The following is an 18,018-nucleotide window of genomic DNA, read 5'->3' on the forward strand; positions in this document are numbered from 1 at the left end:
CCTTTAGCCACAGAGAACTTGTTTTTAAATTTTTTTATTGGTTCTGTTTAATTTCATATGTTAGTAGAATCCATTTTGATATAATTATACAAGCATGGAATATTCTAATTAGGACTCCATTCTTGTTGCTTAGCTCGTTTTTAGTTTAACCCTGTTGTTTCTGTCACTTCTTTTGTGTAAGGGGGTCTGGTCTTGCCTCAAAAATGTTTTTGATATTTACAATAGTTACTGAAATTCCATAATTTTACTATTACTGCCCCATTGGCATGGTTTAAGTTTTGAATTTCCAATATCTTCCTTTTAGTTAAGAAATTCATATCTATCTTAAATATAGTGTGTCTTAGCCTACAGGTAAGTGGTCATTCCCTTAATATATACTGATAAAATGGTGGAATAAGCTTTAAAGAACTTCTCCCATTTTTATTGTTTTGTTTTCAGCCAGCCTCTCTTGTGTTCCCCAGGCTGATTCCAAACTCCTGCACTCAAGCAATCCACCTGCCTCAGCCTCAGAGTAACTTGGACTATCAGCATAGGTTATCACACCCATCTTCTTTTGTTCTTTTTGATACCTCCAGTTCTTCTCATCCCCAACAGTCACATTCCCAGAGTCACAAAGAGGGTTAACTTGACATGTGATAGACCTGGGGCTTTGCACTACTTCTATCTCCTGTGACTCCCATGTTTCCTAACTCTGATTCTGCTAATTTAGTATGTGTCAGGAGTCATTCTGCTTTCTGTGTTTCTGAAGAAAGTCAATTTAGTACAAATTGGGACCTATTTATTCTCCCTCTATCTAACACATACTGTTAGTCAGCAGGGCTTCTGAGGACAGCAATTGCTATTTGAAGCAAACAAACCTTCTTTAGACCTTTCTGAGTATGTTTTAAACATGTCCTAGTATATTTCAGTATTGAACAAAGGTTATTTAAAGTAATGATATGGATGTTTTGTAATTTGTTGTGTATGTATACTGTTACCTTTTTATAATTGAGTGTGTAAAAAATGCATTTAACTTATTGCTTAATTAAACATTATTGTTTTACTAAAGCTTTCTTTTCATTGCATATCTAAATTGTTAATTTTGTTTTTGAGGAATGACTCTGGATTCCTTACAAAAACAAGTAGGGCTTCTCTCTCTTCCTGCCATCAGTTTCAGAGGACATATTGCTTCTTCGGTACTGTCATACCAATAAATCATCCCAGATTACTTGCAGTCGTACAGTACTAAACTATACCATGCATTTTAAAGGAAATCTGCTATTTTCTTTTCAATCAGATGAGCAATGTGAAGAGACTGCGGCCACGGCTCAGTGCTATTCTCTTTAAGCTTCAGTTTGAAGAGCAGGTGAACAACATCAAACCTGACATCATGGCTGTCAGTACTGCCTGCGAAGAGATAAAGAAGAGCAAAAGCTTCAGCACGTTGCTGGAACTTGTATTGCTAATGGGAAACTACATGAACGCCGGCTCCCGGAATGCTCAAACCTTCGGATTTAACCTTAGCTCTCTCTGTAAAGTGAGTTTGTTTTCTTAAGACACATATTTGCCTGAACACTTACTCTTAAATGTCAGCCCTGATTACATTATTTAAATATTTTTATTTTGATGTGCTCATTATCAAGAACTTTAACTGAACCATGAACTCAAACCCAGAGTGAACTAAGCTAATTTACTCAACCTCTGAACTAAATCCAAATATTAATTTTGTGTGATCTGCAAATCCAACAGAAGGATTTTGTTTAATAATAAAATTATATTGTAAACCTATGCTTTGTCAAACCAGTGAAATGGAACATAAAAATATTACTTAAACGTTATATTACTTCAGTTCAGGCACCTATACACGAAGATATATATTGACTATTGCTTCAGATTGCCTAAATTTTTACCTTTAACTATTTAAATATTTATCTGCATTGTTTTTTGTAAGCCAACTAAAAGGAACAAGAAATAAGACTGCTTTATATAAAGGAAAGTGATTATATTAGGAATAAAGATACCTTAGATGTCATTGATCATTTTGAAATGTTTCCATCTATTATTTTAGAGGATATGAAAATTAAATAAGTTGTTCCTTTGGTTGAATTTTCTTAGAAAAAATATATTTAGTGTTTTATTTAACAGAGGTCTTTCCTGAGGAGTGGGCCATAGAAGAGTGTTTTATTGATCTGCTTACAACAAATTCTTCTCAGTTATACATCACATGAAAAGCTTTCTCTTATTCTTGACCTTGTAACATCTACAATCCCTGATTAAGGAATTTAGTTATTGCCATTGCCAGGTAGGGAAGGAGAGAAACAAGTTCAGCTTGAGCTGTGGAGTTTCTGGTAGTTATTTTTTGGAACTCACATCAGTTTTCTCAGTTTCCCTGACCTTAGTCTTACATTGATATCATCAGTGCCATGTGACCTTTTTCTCTTTCCCCACTTTTTATTTTCTAGCCTGCATTCTCATAGATTTTTGTACTTTTGGTAGGGTTCTTATTATCACCAACACAATTCCTAAAAATATTAAAGGCACTACATATCCACTGAATCCTTACTCAGGGTGAAATCCTGTGCCAGATGCTTTTCCAGATCATCTCTTTAATGTAGGTGATTAAGTTTTACCTGGCACACATGGAACTCACATTTTTTATATGTAAACTATTAATTATGATTAATTGCTTTAGTGGAGCTGTATACAAAATGTTATTGCAGCAGAGTTAGGCCAGAGTGTCAAGCTTATCTGTGAGATGACAGCTAAGTATTCAGAGAAATAGAAACTTGTGCCTGATCTTGAAGATGAGTAGCTATTCCCTGGAGCTTCTCAGTACAAGAAAAACATTTGCATGAAATATTGTAGCATGGCCTCTGGGAGTCTCTGAATGGCCCAATATCTTTGGAGCCTGCAAGGGACAGCATTTGGGGGGACTGGACTGAGGTAGTAATTTGGTTTAAATGAGCCTTGAATGCCATGTGTAGTGGTGAAGGTTGTAAGGAGACATGTTAGTTTTATATAGAAAAGTAATGTCATCAGCTCTTTTGTGCGACAATAACTCCATCAGCAGCATGAAAGAAGGTTAAGCTGTGCTGTTCAGTAGTGTTGCCATAAGAAATGTATGATTATTGGAATAAAAATTCAAATTTAGTTTCTCTGTCACACTTGTCACATTTTAAGTTCTCAGTGTTCATACCTGTTGCCTTTTCCATTGTTGTAGAAAGTTCTTTTGGACAGCGATGGGTTAGAGGAGTCTAAAAGGGAGATGCTTGGTGACTGGCTGATATATAGTATGTACATAGAAGAGTGACAATATCAAACTAAGATGATGAATAAGGAAGATAGTGTGGGAGGGATTGTTATTATCTTAGCCAGCTGGTGGGTGATACAGCTCCTGACATGTTTGAAGTGGTTGTTCAGAAGGGAAGGTATTCAGGGTGTTTTTGTTGTTTTCCTCCTCCTGCTTGCCTCAGTTTCTTAAAGGATATTGGACTGAAGCTGCCTTATTTAATTATTTATCATCTACTTTAGTGTCTAACACATAATGGTCACTATAATTTAAGATGATGGAGTTTTTAGCTAAGGAAGTGGCAGAGGGGTTTGAGGTAAATTGTAGAGGAGATAGAGTTAAGTGTATAAATTCAGCAAACATTGGGAATTATCAGACTGGGCTGATTATGAGTGACTGAGAAAGGAAAGTGTGACTACCAAGTTCAGGCTTTCCCTGAGAAGGAATGCAAAGGAAGTCAAACAGGGTAAGGAGCAAGGTGGGTGAGAAGTTAAGTCCATATATACAAATCTACTGGGGTTTGTTTTTCTGTGAAAAATGGCTGTTCATTTTTAGGTTTTTGTATCTCAGAAATATAATTGACTCACAAAAAGTTAGTTGCATGTCCTCCTTCTAGCATTCCTCCACAGAAAAATTGATAAAATACTCAGTCTGATTAGTGAGGTGAACTAGCCCTAGATAGTACTTGATACTTAGTAAATATTAAATAGCTATTGAGTGAATGAAACTTGTTACAACACACATTTTTTTTGTAGTTGAAAATAGAAATGCTTTCATTGAGATATTTAGTGGTACTTAGTATAAAATCATCTATAAATGCAATGCATGCCATTATTATTTTACTACAGTTAGTCTGCAAATCAGTTAATTGTCCTCCTTATAAAAAGTTGATTGTATTTTCATGCAATGACTAGGTATTTTCATTATCCCTCTTAGGAGCCTTCTGTTGTTCAAGAAACAAAATAAATACTACAACTTCATATTTTTATTAGCTTACATGTCAGTGTGAAAGCATATATTGAACAAGATGATATCTCATCATGTTTGTTATCAGAGGTAGCAGCTTGATCTTTGACAATTGTGATTGAATTTTTCACATCAAATATAAACCATTCAGTTGGTTGATAAGGCTCCACACAAGGAATTCCATATTTATTTGACAGTAGAATGTCAAAGAAATATTTAGATCTGTTAAAACACGCTAAGTAATTATATGACACTTAACACTCTGTATCTAAAATCATTTAAAATAATTTTTATGTAAAAATCAAGTGTAAAAATATATATGAGACTTTTTATTAAATATTAACATTATGTTTAGAAATAAGTATAAGAATTGTGAATTTTATACACAGTTTCATTTTTAAGAGCTATATCTCTTTATATATGTATTTGTAATCAGGGTTGGTAACTATAATGTCTCTGAGTTCAGAGAGAAAAGGCTCACTTTCTTATATCCCAGAGATATGATGAAGACAAATCAATACAAAAGTAAAACAAGAGATTAATGTAAACAGAAATTACAACTAGCTTAATAAAATGTGAGTAAAACTTATGCTTGATGTGTAGGCCAACATGGGGCTTTTTGGTAGTCAAAGTGTAGTGTACACATTTTCCTGAAACTTTTTATGAGCTAAAAATAACGTCTTTTTAATTTTTTTTTGGAAGAGTTAAAGCTGACTTCCATAAGAAATTGGCACATGTATCTTTATATTAAAAAAAATGTGGTGGTGAACAATGTCCTTAGAAATAGTGGATCTGAAGAATCAGTTTCATGTGGATGTTTATTCTAAAGCTATCCCTTTCTCTCCTTTCCTCCCTACTAACTTGGAACTCCATGAGAAACTCTCGTGGTAGGATAGAAATGTATTTTTCAGTGACAATTATGCTTGCTTCTCCTAGTTTTGGTAAAATGCTCTAAATGCCTTGTTTTCTGATGGCATAACTTTATTTGTTTATTTAGCAGTAGTAGTAGTAGTAGGAATTGAACCAGAGGTGCTTAACTACTGAGCCAAATCCCTAGGCCTTTTAATATTTTATTTTGGGACGGGGTTTCTCCAAGTTGCTTAGAGCCTCACTAACTTGCTGAGACTGACTTTGAACTTGTGATCTTCCTGCCTCAGCCTGTCTCACTGCTGGGATTATAGATATGATGGCCTATAAGCATTAGAATGTAAATGGCTTATATTCTCTTATATTAGAATATTATTTATATTAGAATGTTATATTACATTCTTAGAATATAAGGCTTACACTTTTTAAAAATATGAGCCTTAGAATATAAATGGTGGAATGCTTATCATCCATTATATCCTCAAAAGATTTTACTGAGATTTACATAAAAACTGAATGAGGCATTTTGAGATCCTGTGTGTGTGTGTGTGTGTGTGTGTGTGTGTGTGTGTATGTGTATGTATGCATGCATGTCCATTTTCCAATTGGTATTTATAAAATGTAAATTCATATCTTTAGAAATCTAGTCATCGTAAGGTGCATACTTGTCTGACCAAAATGTCTACCTGGCAAAAATCTGTATCTGGTTTTTGTTGAAGGTATTTCTTTAAAAGAACCTAGTACTAGGCCAAGACCCCCCCTGCCCCTGCCACAAGTAAATCAGCATTGTAAGTAGAGAATGAATTGACCCAGCCATGAAAGTTCAACAGCATATTAAAATACATGGGATAATTTAGACTTATAGGAGTGTATATTATAGATAAATACATAGTAGCTATAACATGTATGATGTTTACTAGGGTCTAATGAGATGTGTGTTGTCTGAATATCATCCTTATCAAGAAAATTAGATAATATATTGGGGTATATGTTACATTGGGAGAATAGATATGAATTTTAAAAGAACTTACTACTGTAATAACTAATTTTTATCAGTATTTATGCTGTTATTATTTGGGAAAAATTACAAAAACAAATCTTTAAATTTATCCACCTTAGGAACTTTCTATACTCTATGGTAGTAGAGCATTAAGTTCATCTCAAAGTTGAAGTCATTAAAAGATACATAATAATAGGGAAGGGGTGGCTGTAAGATTGATTTATAAATCAGTTCCTTTTACTAATACAGAATTTCCTATGTGATCTTTCTAATTCATTATTTTGTTTTAATAAGCAGAGGCTAAACCAAAGTAGATTAACTTCAGCATACCAGTGATGGAAATGATTTAAATTGACAACATTGAATTTCCATTTTCTTTAATATCTCCACCTACTCTAGTGAGTGATTTTTTGAAATTGTGAACAGCCTTTTCTTAGATGATATTGATTTGCAACCTGTAGTACCCTATAAAAAAATGCCTTTACCCCTTTATCCTTTCAATTAATTCAGAATGTGTGGATCATCATTAGTGGCATTTTAAAAAGAACTTTCCACGTGAGTTTAATGCTCAACCTGAATTGAGAATCATTTTATGTCTTTTGGCCTGCTTATATATGCCAAAAAGGCAAATCTCTGACTGATGATCTGGAACCCATCAACCAACAAATAAACATAAAGAAATGAAAACTAACCAACACCAAAACAAAAATAAAAAAGAAACAACTTAAGGATGAGTGTTGAAAATATTTCCCAAAATGCTGTTTTTCTTTCATGCCAAGCTGAACACTGTTCTGCAAATGAAGACTTTGAAAAGAAATGTGAATTTCAGACACATAGTAGAACTGAAATCAATTGAAGGCCCGTGTCCTGCGTCATTTTGCAAGTCTTTGTGTTGCACAGGAGTTAGAAAACTTGTCTATCACAGGAAGTTTTATTTTGTGTATCTGTCAAAGTAACACAGATTAATATATTTTTTGTGAAATTTTTATCTTTTACTATCTCCTTTATTCTACGAAGTTATTTTTAAGAAACTTTTCTGCCAATAAAAAAAAAGGGTGGTGGGGGTGCAAACATTCATTGTTTCATCTAGAGAAAAAAAATTTAGAGAGAAATAAAATTTTTTTTTACCAAGATTGGCAAAGTCATACTCATACATTTTGGCACCCTTTGAAGTAAAGCATTTACAGGCCAAAGATTTGCAAATAACAAATGTCATTCTTATTTTACATACAGGCAATTAAATCATAGAAGTTCTGATTTAAAAGCAGTATGAAACTGTTCAGAAGGCTTAACCCCTTGACTCACTCATTAGCATATTTAATCTATAGCATTTTCTGAGAAATATTAACTGGGTTTACCAAGTTGCAGTTTTGATAAATTCTTTTACCCTCAATTGTTATAGAGCATTGTGAATTAGAATTATTCTTTTAGTAGAACACAAAGGGTGGCTTTGCTCAGGCATAGCATAGCCATATGCTGCCTGTGTGCTATCATTTCCTAACTTTCATAACAAGCATTGCTGCTCTGCCAAACCACCTTTCCCCAAGCATCCAGCCTCAGAATCCTCTTAGCACCACTCTTGGAGTTGGCTAACACTGGTTAGAGGTAGCATCCACCCTTAATATCACCTGCTATCTCTAGTTTAGTTCAGTCCCCTCTTCTTTTACAGTTTATAAATGAAATGTCAAAAGTAAGACACCTCATTTCTGATAATCCTTTGGACGCTTTTTATTTTATTTTATTTTATTTACCTCTACCCCAAAGGACATCTTTGTTTATACATATTTTGGACAAGAGTCAAAACATGAAACATATTATCTACATAGTAATACTTACTGATATTTATGATCATTTGTTCTTGATGATGATAAAATGGGTGCATACATGCTAAGTTGTGGTTTTAGCATTGGGAGGTATGTGTACTACCACCACAAATTCCCAAAAATAACACTTGAAATATATCACGTATGAGTTTTTGTTAAGTGATTTTAATGGAAAATTTACATGTTTCTACATTTATTACGGTTTTTAAAATATTTAAAATTAATATTTGATCCACCTCTATAAATCATTAAATTGAAAATATACCTTATCAAAATGTGTTTTAATGAATAGTATAGTATTGAATGTGTTAGATACGAAGAAAGATCTAAAATCAATAATCTAACCTTCCACTTCAAGAAAATAGAAAAAGAACAAATGAAATCTTAAGTAAAACAAATTAATAATAATATTAATAATAATAATAATAATAATGACAATATACATTACAGCAAGTACCAATGAAGTTGAAAAAAAGAAATAGAAAATTATTGAAACCAAAATCTTATTCTTTAAAAAGATCAATAGCATTGTTCAATCTCTAGTGAAGCTAACCTAAGAAAAAAAGAGAAGACACACTTTATCCATATCAGAAAAGAAAGATGGGCTATCCCATTGACATTAAAAGAATAACAAGGGAATATTATAAACAACTCATTGCTCACAAATTTGGTAGCCTTGGTGAAATGGACCAGTTTCTTGGAAGACAATTTAGATGTATCATAGAACTTACATAAGAACTAGAGGCCCGTATAAAATAATTTAATAAGTAGTCTTCTATAACATGAAGAACGAGGTCCAGATAGTTTCATTATTTAAGCTTTTTTTATTATTTAAACTTTATTAAACTCTTAAGGAAAACATGACAAATTCTCTACATTTTGTCTGGCAAATATTAAGCAGATGGAATATTCCCATCGTGTGAGGCCAAGTTAGTTGAACATTTCAAAATCCATGTAATCCATCATATCAACAAGCTAAAGAATGAAAATCTTATCAGTGAAGTACTCTTTCATGATAAAAATTCTCAATAAACTGACAATGAAGGGGAAATTTCCTCAGGTTACTAAAGAGTATCTTCAAATGCTCTATAGCTTATTTAATGTTAAGAAAATGGATGCTTTCCCCAGATGTTCAGGAACAAGGCAAGACTGTCTTTTCTTACCTCTCCTTTCCAACATCATAGTGCAAATCCTAGTTAGTACAATAAAACAAAGGAAAAAGGACACAAAGTTGTCTAGACTATGACTGTTTATAGATGAAATAATTGGCTATAGAGCGCCCCCTCCCACAATTGACAGAAAAAGAAAGTCCTGTAATTATTAACATTATAACAAAGTTTCAAGATACGACAAAGTCATTTGATTTTCTTTTCATTAGCCAGTGGGGTGGGTCTTGGTAGTGGCCTTGGTGGGGAGGGGGGTGTTCTGAGTTGTAGCTCTGTAGTTGTGGCATGCAGTGTTGTGGCTGACGGCTGTATCCAGACCCTGTCTGGTGTCCCCAGTTACAGGCTGTCATGTGTCAGGCTCTATGCCAGTGGTTGCAGTGTCCCAAGATGGAGGTGACAGGGCAGCCTCCCCCCCTGCCGTTGGTAGATGGGTGTCCACACATGAGTGGCGGCTGGAGGTTCTGGGTGTAGGCTGCTGCTGGGTGTCTTGCAAGAGCTAGCAGCCAGGAGTCATGGACTCATACTGAGACCTGGAGAGCAGCAAGGCACCTGGGATTCCTGTGCAAAAGCGGCTGTTGGGGATCCTCTAATAGCTCACAGAGAAACAGTATTCCCACTACTAGAATCCCTGGACTCCGAGCAACACAGAATACATCCTCCCTCTAGCCCTCCATCTTGTATCTCCATGCATTTTCTTAAGACCAAAAGTTTCATTCTCAAGTAAAAAGTACCCTCCCTGTATTAAAGTAAAATAAAATAAAATAAGCACTGTCTTCATCTTTAAGGATGAGAAATAGAAATGGAGGAAATTCTGTATAGACCTTGTTCAAAATAACTCATCTTTTTAAAAAATATTTTTTATTTGTTATAGAACTTTGTTTTATTTATTTATATGCAATGCTGAGATTCGAACCCAGTGCCTCCCACATGCCAAGCAAGTGTACAACTGCTAAGCCCCAGCCCCAGCCCCAGCCCCAGCCCCAAAATAACTTTTTTTAAGTTTCCTCACATAATTTGTTTCTTCACCACTGACTATTCTGTGTCTAATTTAGTACACAAGTAACTGGTGTTAGCTGTTGCTTTGAGTCTTCATTTCTTTTCTAGGGCTGTTGTGCCACTTGAAATTTATGCTTCTCTTCTGTTTATCTCTGCTATGCCATTTAATTGTCAAACCCAGATGGTATCTGAAGTCAATAGAGATGGAGTTTTTCAACCCATACAATATGGAACATCACACGTCATTAGAGAATTACTAAATATTAGCAATAGTAAGACACCATTGTGTACCTATTAATATGACTAACACCAAAATACTGATGTAAAATCCTCATGAGGATTTAGCACAACAGGAACCCTTATTCATTGCTAGTGGGAGTGCAAAAGGTGTATCAAGATTGAAAAACTGGCAGTTGCAAAACTACATCTAAGCTTACACAGTAGTCACACTCAGCTATATACCCAAATTAGTTGAAAATGCAGGCCTGTACAAAAACCTTCATATGTTTAATGCAGTTTTATTCCCAAAGTGATAGCAACTAAGATTTCCTTTAATAGAGACTAGATAAACCATGGTATATCCTTACAGTGGAATATTATTTAGTCTTTGAGATCAATGTCCTTTAAAGCCAAGAAAAGATACAATCCAAACTTAAATTCACATTTCTAATTGAAAAAAAAACCCTGAAATGTCTACATAATATATGATTCCATAGACAGAATTATAAAGCCAGTACTATCAGTGATTTTGAAGGGTTCTGGAAAGAGGGTAGAAGGATTACGTGGAACACAGTTTTTAGGATGGAGGAAGTATACTGTATGGCATGCTAATGATGAACCCATAACATTTTAATTTTTTAAAAAAACATAGGATTATTCAAAACAAAGAATCAACCCTAATGTGAACTCTGAACGCTGTGTCAATAATGGTGTCACTATTGATATGTCATTTGTAATAGACGTACCACACTAACACAAAATGTTAATAGACGTTGTGCAAGTGGTAAGGGTCTTTCTGTAATCTGCTTATTTTTCTAGAAAATTAAAACATCCCTAAAAAGGATTCTATTAATATGAAAAATTAAAGGTGACAATTTATTTAAAATTAATGTACTTAACCCATTTATATTAACTACACATCTAGCATTTACTCCAACTTTTATTAATTATTCTTATGAAAATTTTGTAGTGTTAGATCATTAGTGCTCTAAAATAACACTTGAGTTACCTAGCTTTGGTTAAATAAAATTGGACCCCAGTGAGTTTTCTGAAACTACCTTAAACAAGAATATTTTAATAATTATTGGCATGTATTATCAACTGTTTCATGGAGGATTTTCCTAATTTACATATCCTAATGGCATTTGAAAATGCCAGTTTCACTGCAATCCTGCCCTCCTTAGTTGTTCTTGGTTAGAATTTTTTTCACTGTTGGAGGGGGCTGATGTTGTTGGTAAAAAATATGTTGAACCTTTGATCACCCAAGAGCTTAGAGTTTTGCTGTGTATTTGTGTTCTAATTTTATTTATTTATTTATGAATTATTTATTTAAACTCTTTCCCCATTTCTTTCTGTTGTAAAAGCAATGTTTTCTCATTTCTAAATTTTAAAAGAATTGATAGTTTTCTAAAGAACACTGAGCTGCTTTAAACGTTTTGTCCGATAAAGGGGGAAAGTATAAATAACCAGTGGATAATGCGATAAGTTCACTTCCTAAAATGGAAAATTACTTTTCATTTGGAAATTTCTAGTGCTGAAATTCAAGAGAAACATGTTAAAAATATAATTCAGTGAAAGTGGTAGAAACCAATCTACAGTAATACAGAAGTCCCCATTATGCTAAACCTCTTTTTGGTCATTTAATATTTTAACTCATTATTTTAAAATGGAAATTAAGCAATTACTATAATTTTTATGTATGAATGCCATGACTTGTGTAATATTCATATTATCTACTATTATCAGTTTGGTTTATATCTTTAAAATCATTATGAAAGTTTTATTATAGCTAGTAATGGTTATGAGCGTGGCATAAACATCTTGTTTCAGTTTCAAATTTTTACTGCCACTTGTATTGGAGGGATAACCCAGCCTTTTTGAAAACTCTTATCATTATAGTAATTGTTTTTCTTCTGCACACACACCTACCTACAAAAGAAAACATCTGTTCTATAGTGATGGTCAGTTACACCAGTAAATTGACTTTTTGAGCTTCTCATCTGAGCAATTGTAACATACTGTTTTTCAGTACATCTTCACACAATAGTTTTCGTGTGGATACCTTGAATTTATTTTCAGAGATGCTGTTTCATATATACACAATCCACTTGATTATGCAAAGGATTGTGATAGAATATGATATTAAAATAAATTTGTGTAAGTTCATTGAAGGTTAAACTTTATAGATCTCTCTTAGTCCAACCATTTTGATGTAATCTTTTGTTTATCAGTAATGTGTTAGAAATACATAAATGCTAGTTGTTTGAAGGATGTGATTCAGATATCATATTTGTCATATTGTAGGTAAAACAGTAGAAAGAATGTTGTACTCTTGGCCTCTGCTTGTAGAGGCTATCCAGGCTTGAATTTAAAGGTTTTAGCGGGCATTAACACTTTAAATTGCATTGATACTCTCTTTTGATTTTACTACTATTTTAGCATACTATAGTTTTGGGAATTTTGTTTCTTTTGGGTAGTAGTAAAAAGCTAGATTAAATAAAGATTTTTGTTAAAAGAAGTGTATTCTGAATTTTTTATCAGTTTTGTCTTCACATGAACGTGGATTTTTATTTCTTTCTACCAGGTAGTAGGTGTGTAATCTTGGGTAAGCAACCTGATTTCTCTAAATCTGTTCTTGTATCTAAATAATGTAATAGTAGTTGCTTCCTTATAGGGATGTTGTGTCTTTTAAGCACTGAACATGTGCTATATTATTTGGTTAGTCCCTGTCTCATACCAAATGCCAAACAAATAAGAACTCCTGCTGTCATGTTCAATGTTAATATCATAGGTTCGGGTCTTCTAGAAAATCATGGGGCCATTACAAGATTCTCAGAATTTTGTCCTGTTTCTGGTGTTCGCCCAAGTCTACCAAATATAAAGTGACAATGCTGTCATGATGCTTAGATTATGGGAATATAGTACAGAGAATTGCTAACTTGACAGTATTCTTAAAGAACCATTTCATTGTTCAAAGAGTAGTGGGTGATAGTTTTTAGATTATAAAGATCACCAAGAAGCTACTTAGTTTTCATTTAATATTTTTCTTTGTATGACTGAAATAATGGAATCTTTTTTAAATGTCATCCAAATTTGTGGTGAATACTGTAAGTATATTCTAGACCCTTGCTTTGTAGCTATTTTACTCCAGACCGACAAGTAGGCAATGATTTATTACAGAATCTGCTTTTAACATTATTTTGTCCAGAATGAACAGAGTGGCCGGAGAAACTCCATCCATCTTTTTGTTTATTTGACATTTATGCCACATTAAATGTACCTTAAAAAAATAACATATAAATAATAAATTCTGTTTAACATTGAGGATTACTCATCAGGCAGATAAATCTCTTGACAGTAACACAAAAGGAATCCTGACAAGCAATGTCTGTTAAAATTTGGATAAAACATTTTTTTTAACCTGAACAAAGTTTTAAAACAAATACTTGTTTCATTTTCTTTCAAAGAACTATTATTACAAAATGTATTTAAGTTGTTCTTCATTTCAACAAGGTTAGCACTATCTCCCAAGCTTTAATTATTCTACATTAGTACCTTATCATGGCATGACTGATTAGTGTAAATAGATCATGTCTTCTTTACTTGTTAATGTCTACCAAAACAGTGGAAAAAAAGTATGGACGAAATAGATGAAGTTGTTGCTAATACATTTTGTGCATGTTTGTGTGCTTTCATGCTTTTGGAAAACATTCTTTATATCTATTAATTTTTAGAAGAGATTATGGGGGAGGGAGAAAGAGAAGAATAATTGAGGCAGGAAGGGTACTCTGGTAGCATTGTGAACTTTTTCCTGAAATGCTAGAAGATGAATAAAAAATCTTTGCTCTGGGATTTAGAGCTGCAGGATAGTTTAAAAATGAGACACTATGAATTATCAACAAAATGCTTCTCATCTGAGATGTTTTATTATGTTTAGTGTCAAATATGTTTGGAAGTTTGTGTGGGTTTTTTTAAAATTTCACAATTAAGAAATACAGATTTAGAAATTATGGGAGAAGTATTCCTCTATTTCCTATTCAGTAAGTATACTTTCTAATATTATAATGTTACCAATGTGTGTCCTACTAATTAGTGGGCAATTTCAATATGACAGCCTGTGATAAATGAGCCCCCTCCCTAAACTGGTGCTAGTTTTATAGCATCTCTGAATACGTTGAATCTGTGTTTGACTGGAAGTACTTCACATTTATTAAATTGGTAGATATTGCAAAGTATATGGTGTTTCAGAATTCTAATTTTCAATTATTATTGCTCATGAATAAAGATTGAGATTGATCCATTTGATTGTTGTTTCATCATAGAGATATCTCAATATATTAATCCTAGGAGTTCCTGGCTGTTTAGCTATATCACAAATCTTTTTGGAAAACTTTCAGGCTCTACAAATTACTGAGGGAGATAGCATTTGTCTTATTTATTATTCCACACAGGTCACTTACCTAGTTACCCCTTTCTTGAGATGGGGAGTGGACTGTCCTTTCATGAGATGGGGTAAAAATTAGGTGGCTGAGAGTCTACAGAAGGAAGGAACAGTGTCCTTGAGGTAATCTCTGATACGAAGCAGAAAAGGAGCTTTAGTTTTTGCGTGCTTTTTTTAACAAAACAGAAGACAGATTTTATGCTAGCTCTATTATATTTATGAAAGTTTGCTGCTTTTATGTGGCCTTATCTATTTAAAATGGTAGTATGAATGAAAAGCTAGAGTTGTAAAAAAGTCACAATTTAGATTAACATTCTCAGGTTTATATGGAAAAACTGAAATATATAGAAAAATTAGAACTGACCCAAGCATGCAAAAGTAACTTTAAGAACTAGGTTTTTCATTGTTATTCTCGTTATTTTGTTTTGTTATTTCACTATTCTTATATATATCCAGATTACTATAATATGCACCTAATAGTTTTGGAATGGAAAGTGAATTTAGAATTACCTTTCTGTGTTATTATATTATTCTCTTATTTTTACCTGCATGCAAACTAAAGTCCAATAACTTCCCCAAGGCTATTAACTCGTTAAGGGTATGTTTAGCATTACTAGGATCATCTTCACATGCTAGTTATCTAGCTAGTAATAAGATATATATATATATTTGGCAGTACTCTTTTTTCACACCTGGATATTGTGAAATCTACATTTCTTTTAAACGAGGTATCAAATAATGACTTATGTGTTCTGTTTTTAAAGTGCCAGCAAACGTTCTTTCTTGGTATGGTGCTAGGGTTATCTATTAGCCCTGTGTTCATACTGCTCTAGGCCCATCACTCCCTACTGGCAGTTACGAAAGGAAACCCAAACTAACTCCTGTTTACTGCTCAGATGTTAGCTTCACCACTTCTCATTTCTGATTGCAGTCCATGACCACTTCAGATTAGGATTGGTCAACCCTGGTCTTCTCCTCAACCCTTTATTTTTTTTTAATCCTATATACCCATTGAGATTCATCTGATCAGCTAACTGACTTTTAAAGTGAAGAGCTCACAAATTGGTGCTCCAACACCTGTCCATTTCTCCAAGGTCTACTCATGTATTCTTAATAAGGACACTGTCACCCTTGAGGGATAGAAAGTTGATTCTTAAGGAGCATATAGAGTGCAGCTATACATACAGTACATTAATATAAATGCAGTATACTTGTGGTTTTTACATTTCCTAGTTATAGACAATTAGACCCAATAAACCTAAAAGGCTCTTTAGGGGGCATTAATGAAAACCTTAGAAATATAGTTCTGCATCTTTGTAAATCTACTTCTTTTCAAGACATTTCCACTTGAATATTACTTAGAAACTTTACACACATTTTGTCTAAAACTGGAGCAGTTATCTATTTTTCATCTTTTTTGACCTATCTCAAATAATGGCATCACCTGAGTCTCTAACCCCACTTGGTTTATTATCTCCATTCCTTGGCCACAGCCTCAGTTCAGGTTGTCTCATTTCCCTATCTGAATTATTGCCACAGCTTTTCAAAATGTTCTTTATGCTTCTGTTATTACCCCTGCTCAAATCTTTTATCCACACCATATAGGAGCTTTCTAAAATGTATATGTAATCATCTCTTTCATCCAGTTTAGAATCAAAATTGTATTTCTATTTCATGGCATACCTTTTATTTTATTTCATGGTCTTTTCAGATTTGTGTCTTCCTGCTATTCCTACTTGCCTACACTGATATATACACACTTTTTTTGAAGTCACTCAGCCTCTTCAGATGTGCCATATTCCTCCTTATCTATGGCTTTGGTTTAGTCAGTGTAACAACACTGTATCAAAATATCTGAGCTATTTAACTCTTAAGAGGGTTTTTAGCTCACAGTCTGGAGTTAGGGGCATGGTGCCTTCCTAGGCTATTCTGGTGAAGACTGTCTCAGCCACATCCAGTATGGTGCATGGCAAAGGCAGGAGCACATGTGGGAACAAGTGTTCACATCGAGAACCTGGAAAGAGAGAGACTGAGTGGGCTCAGGCTTTCATAGCAACGCTTTTGTGAGAACTACCAACTAGTTGCTTAAGAAATCTTTTAATCTCTAAGGACCTCTCATGAGACCCCATCTCTTTTAAGATTCTACCTCCCACCATAGCCACAGTGAAGACCATTTTTCCTGTGCATTGAGGGACAAACCAAGTACAAATCATACCAAGCCCTTTTCAAATGCTATTCTCTCTGAAATATGTACTTCTGAATTTTCTTCTTCCCTCTCCTAACCCCATCCTTCAGAGGTTCATTCAGTTCACATGTTGTGTTGCCCTGAAACTACTTTGTAATTGCTTTTACTAAACTATTTGTCATATCAGGGCAAATGGTTTAAAAAATTAAACAGCTTCTTGCTTCTGAATATGTGTCAAATGATAAATGGATGAATGCCCCATTTATTATTTAGTAATTTTAGGTACTGGTATTACATAGACTTTCCAGTTTTTCTGCTTTTCTAGACATGTGACCATTAATTTTTTTTCTCAGAAAATGTTGCATCCTAGGTTGAATTAAGGTTATTTCTCATTTACAACAAATATTAATAATTTTGACCAAGCAAGTAAAAAGTACCTTTTCAAGCATTGAAATATTTGTTTTTCAAAAATGAAATTAATTGATTTTACAGCTTATTTCTTATCTACCAAATACAGTATAAACATTATTTGAGTAGGTAGATTATCAAAATACTTCTGACAATGTTTTGTCTCCCTCTCATTTTCTTTAGCTAAAGGACACAAAATCAACAGACCAGAAAACAACATTACTTCATTTCCTGGTAGAAATATGTGAAGAAAAGTACCCTGATATCCTGAATTTTGTCGACGATTTGGAACATTTAGACAAAGCTAGTAAAGGTTTGTACTTTCGAAAAAAAATAGACGTTATTGCTCTGGTCTTCAGTTCTAAAGGAATATAATGCTGTTTATTTGTATATACTTCTCATTTTGTCAAAAACATTTTATGTTCAGTGTCACATTTTAAAATAGAAAATTATAGGATATTTACTTTAGGACTTGTCATGATTGGAGCTGTTTAATATATTTGGTAATGAACCTTTATATTTATGAACACATTGTCTTGTGGCTTACGCTCTGCTGCCTAGTCTCCTTACTGTTTCTCCTTTGATTCCATGTCACCCACAACCACCGAATGACTGTTATATATTTGACCCCAGATGTAGCCATCAGTGTCTCCCTTTACACAAGATCAAGGTCTATTTA

At 33.6% G+C, this 18,018-nt stretch overlaps 1 protein-coding gene across 4 annotated transcripts in view; it reads left to right on the forward strand.

Annotated features, from left to right (window-relative positions):
• Positions 1 to 18,018, forward strand: part of Diaph3 (diaphanous related formin 3) — a 464,142-nt gene that overhangs the window by 246,769 nt on the left and 199,355 nt on the right. For all 4 annotated transcript variants that reach the window (XM_076871975.2, XM_076871976.2, XM_076871977.2 and 1 more), the window contains 2 exons: positions 1,277 to 1,516; positions 17,523 to 17,652. In XM_076871975.2, coding sequence (XP_076728090.2) covers positions 1,277 to 1,516; positions 17,523 to 17,652 — 370 coding nt within the window. The remainder of the gene's footprint in view (positions 1 to 1,276; positions 1,517 to 17,522; positions 17,653 to 18,018) is intronic.

The sequence above is a fragment of the Callospermophilus lateralis genome, chromosome 12, assembly GCF_048772815.1.
Source record: "Callospermophilus lateralis isolate mCalLat2 chromosome 12, mCalLat2.hap1, whole genome shotgun sequence".
Classification (NCBI taxonomy): domain Eukaryota; kingdom Metazoa; phylum Chordata; class Mammalia; order Rodentia; family Sciuridae; genus Callospermophilus; species Callospermophilus lateralis.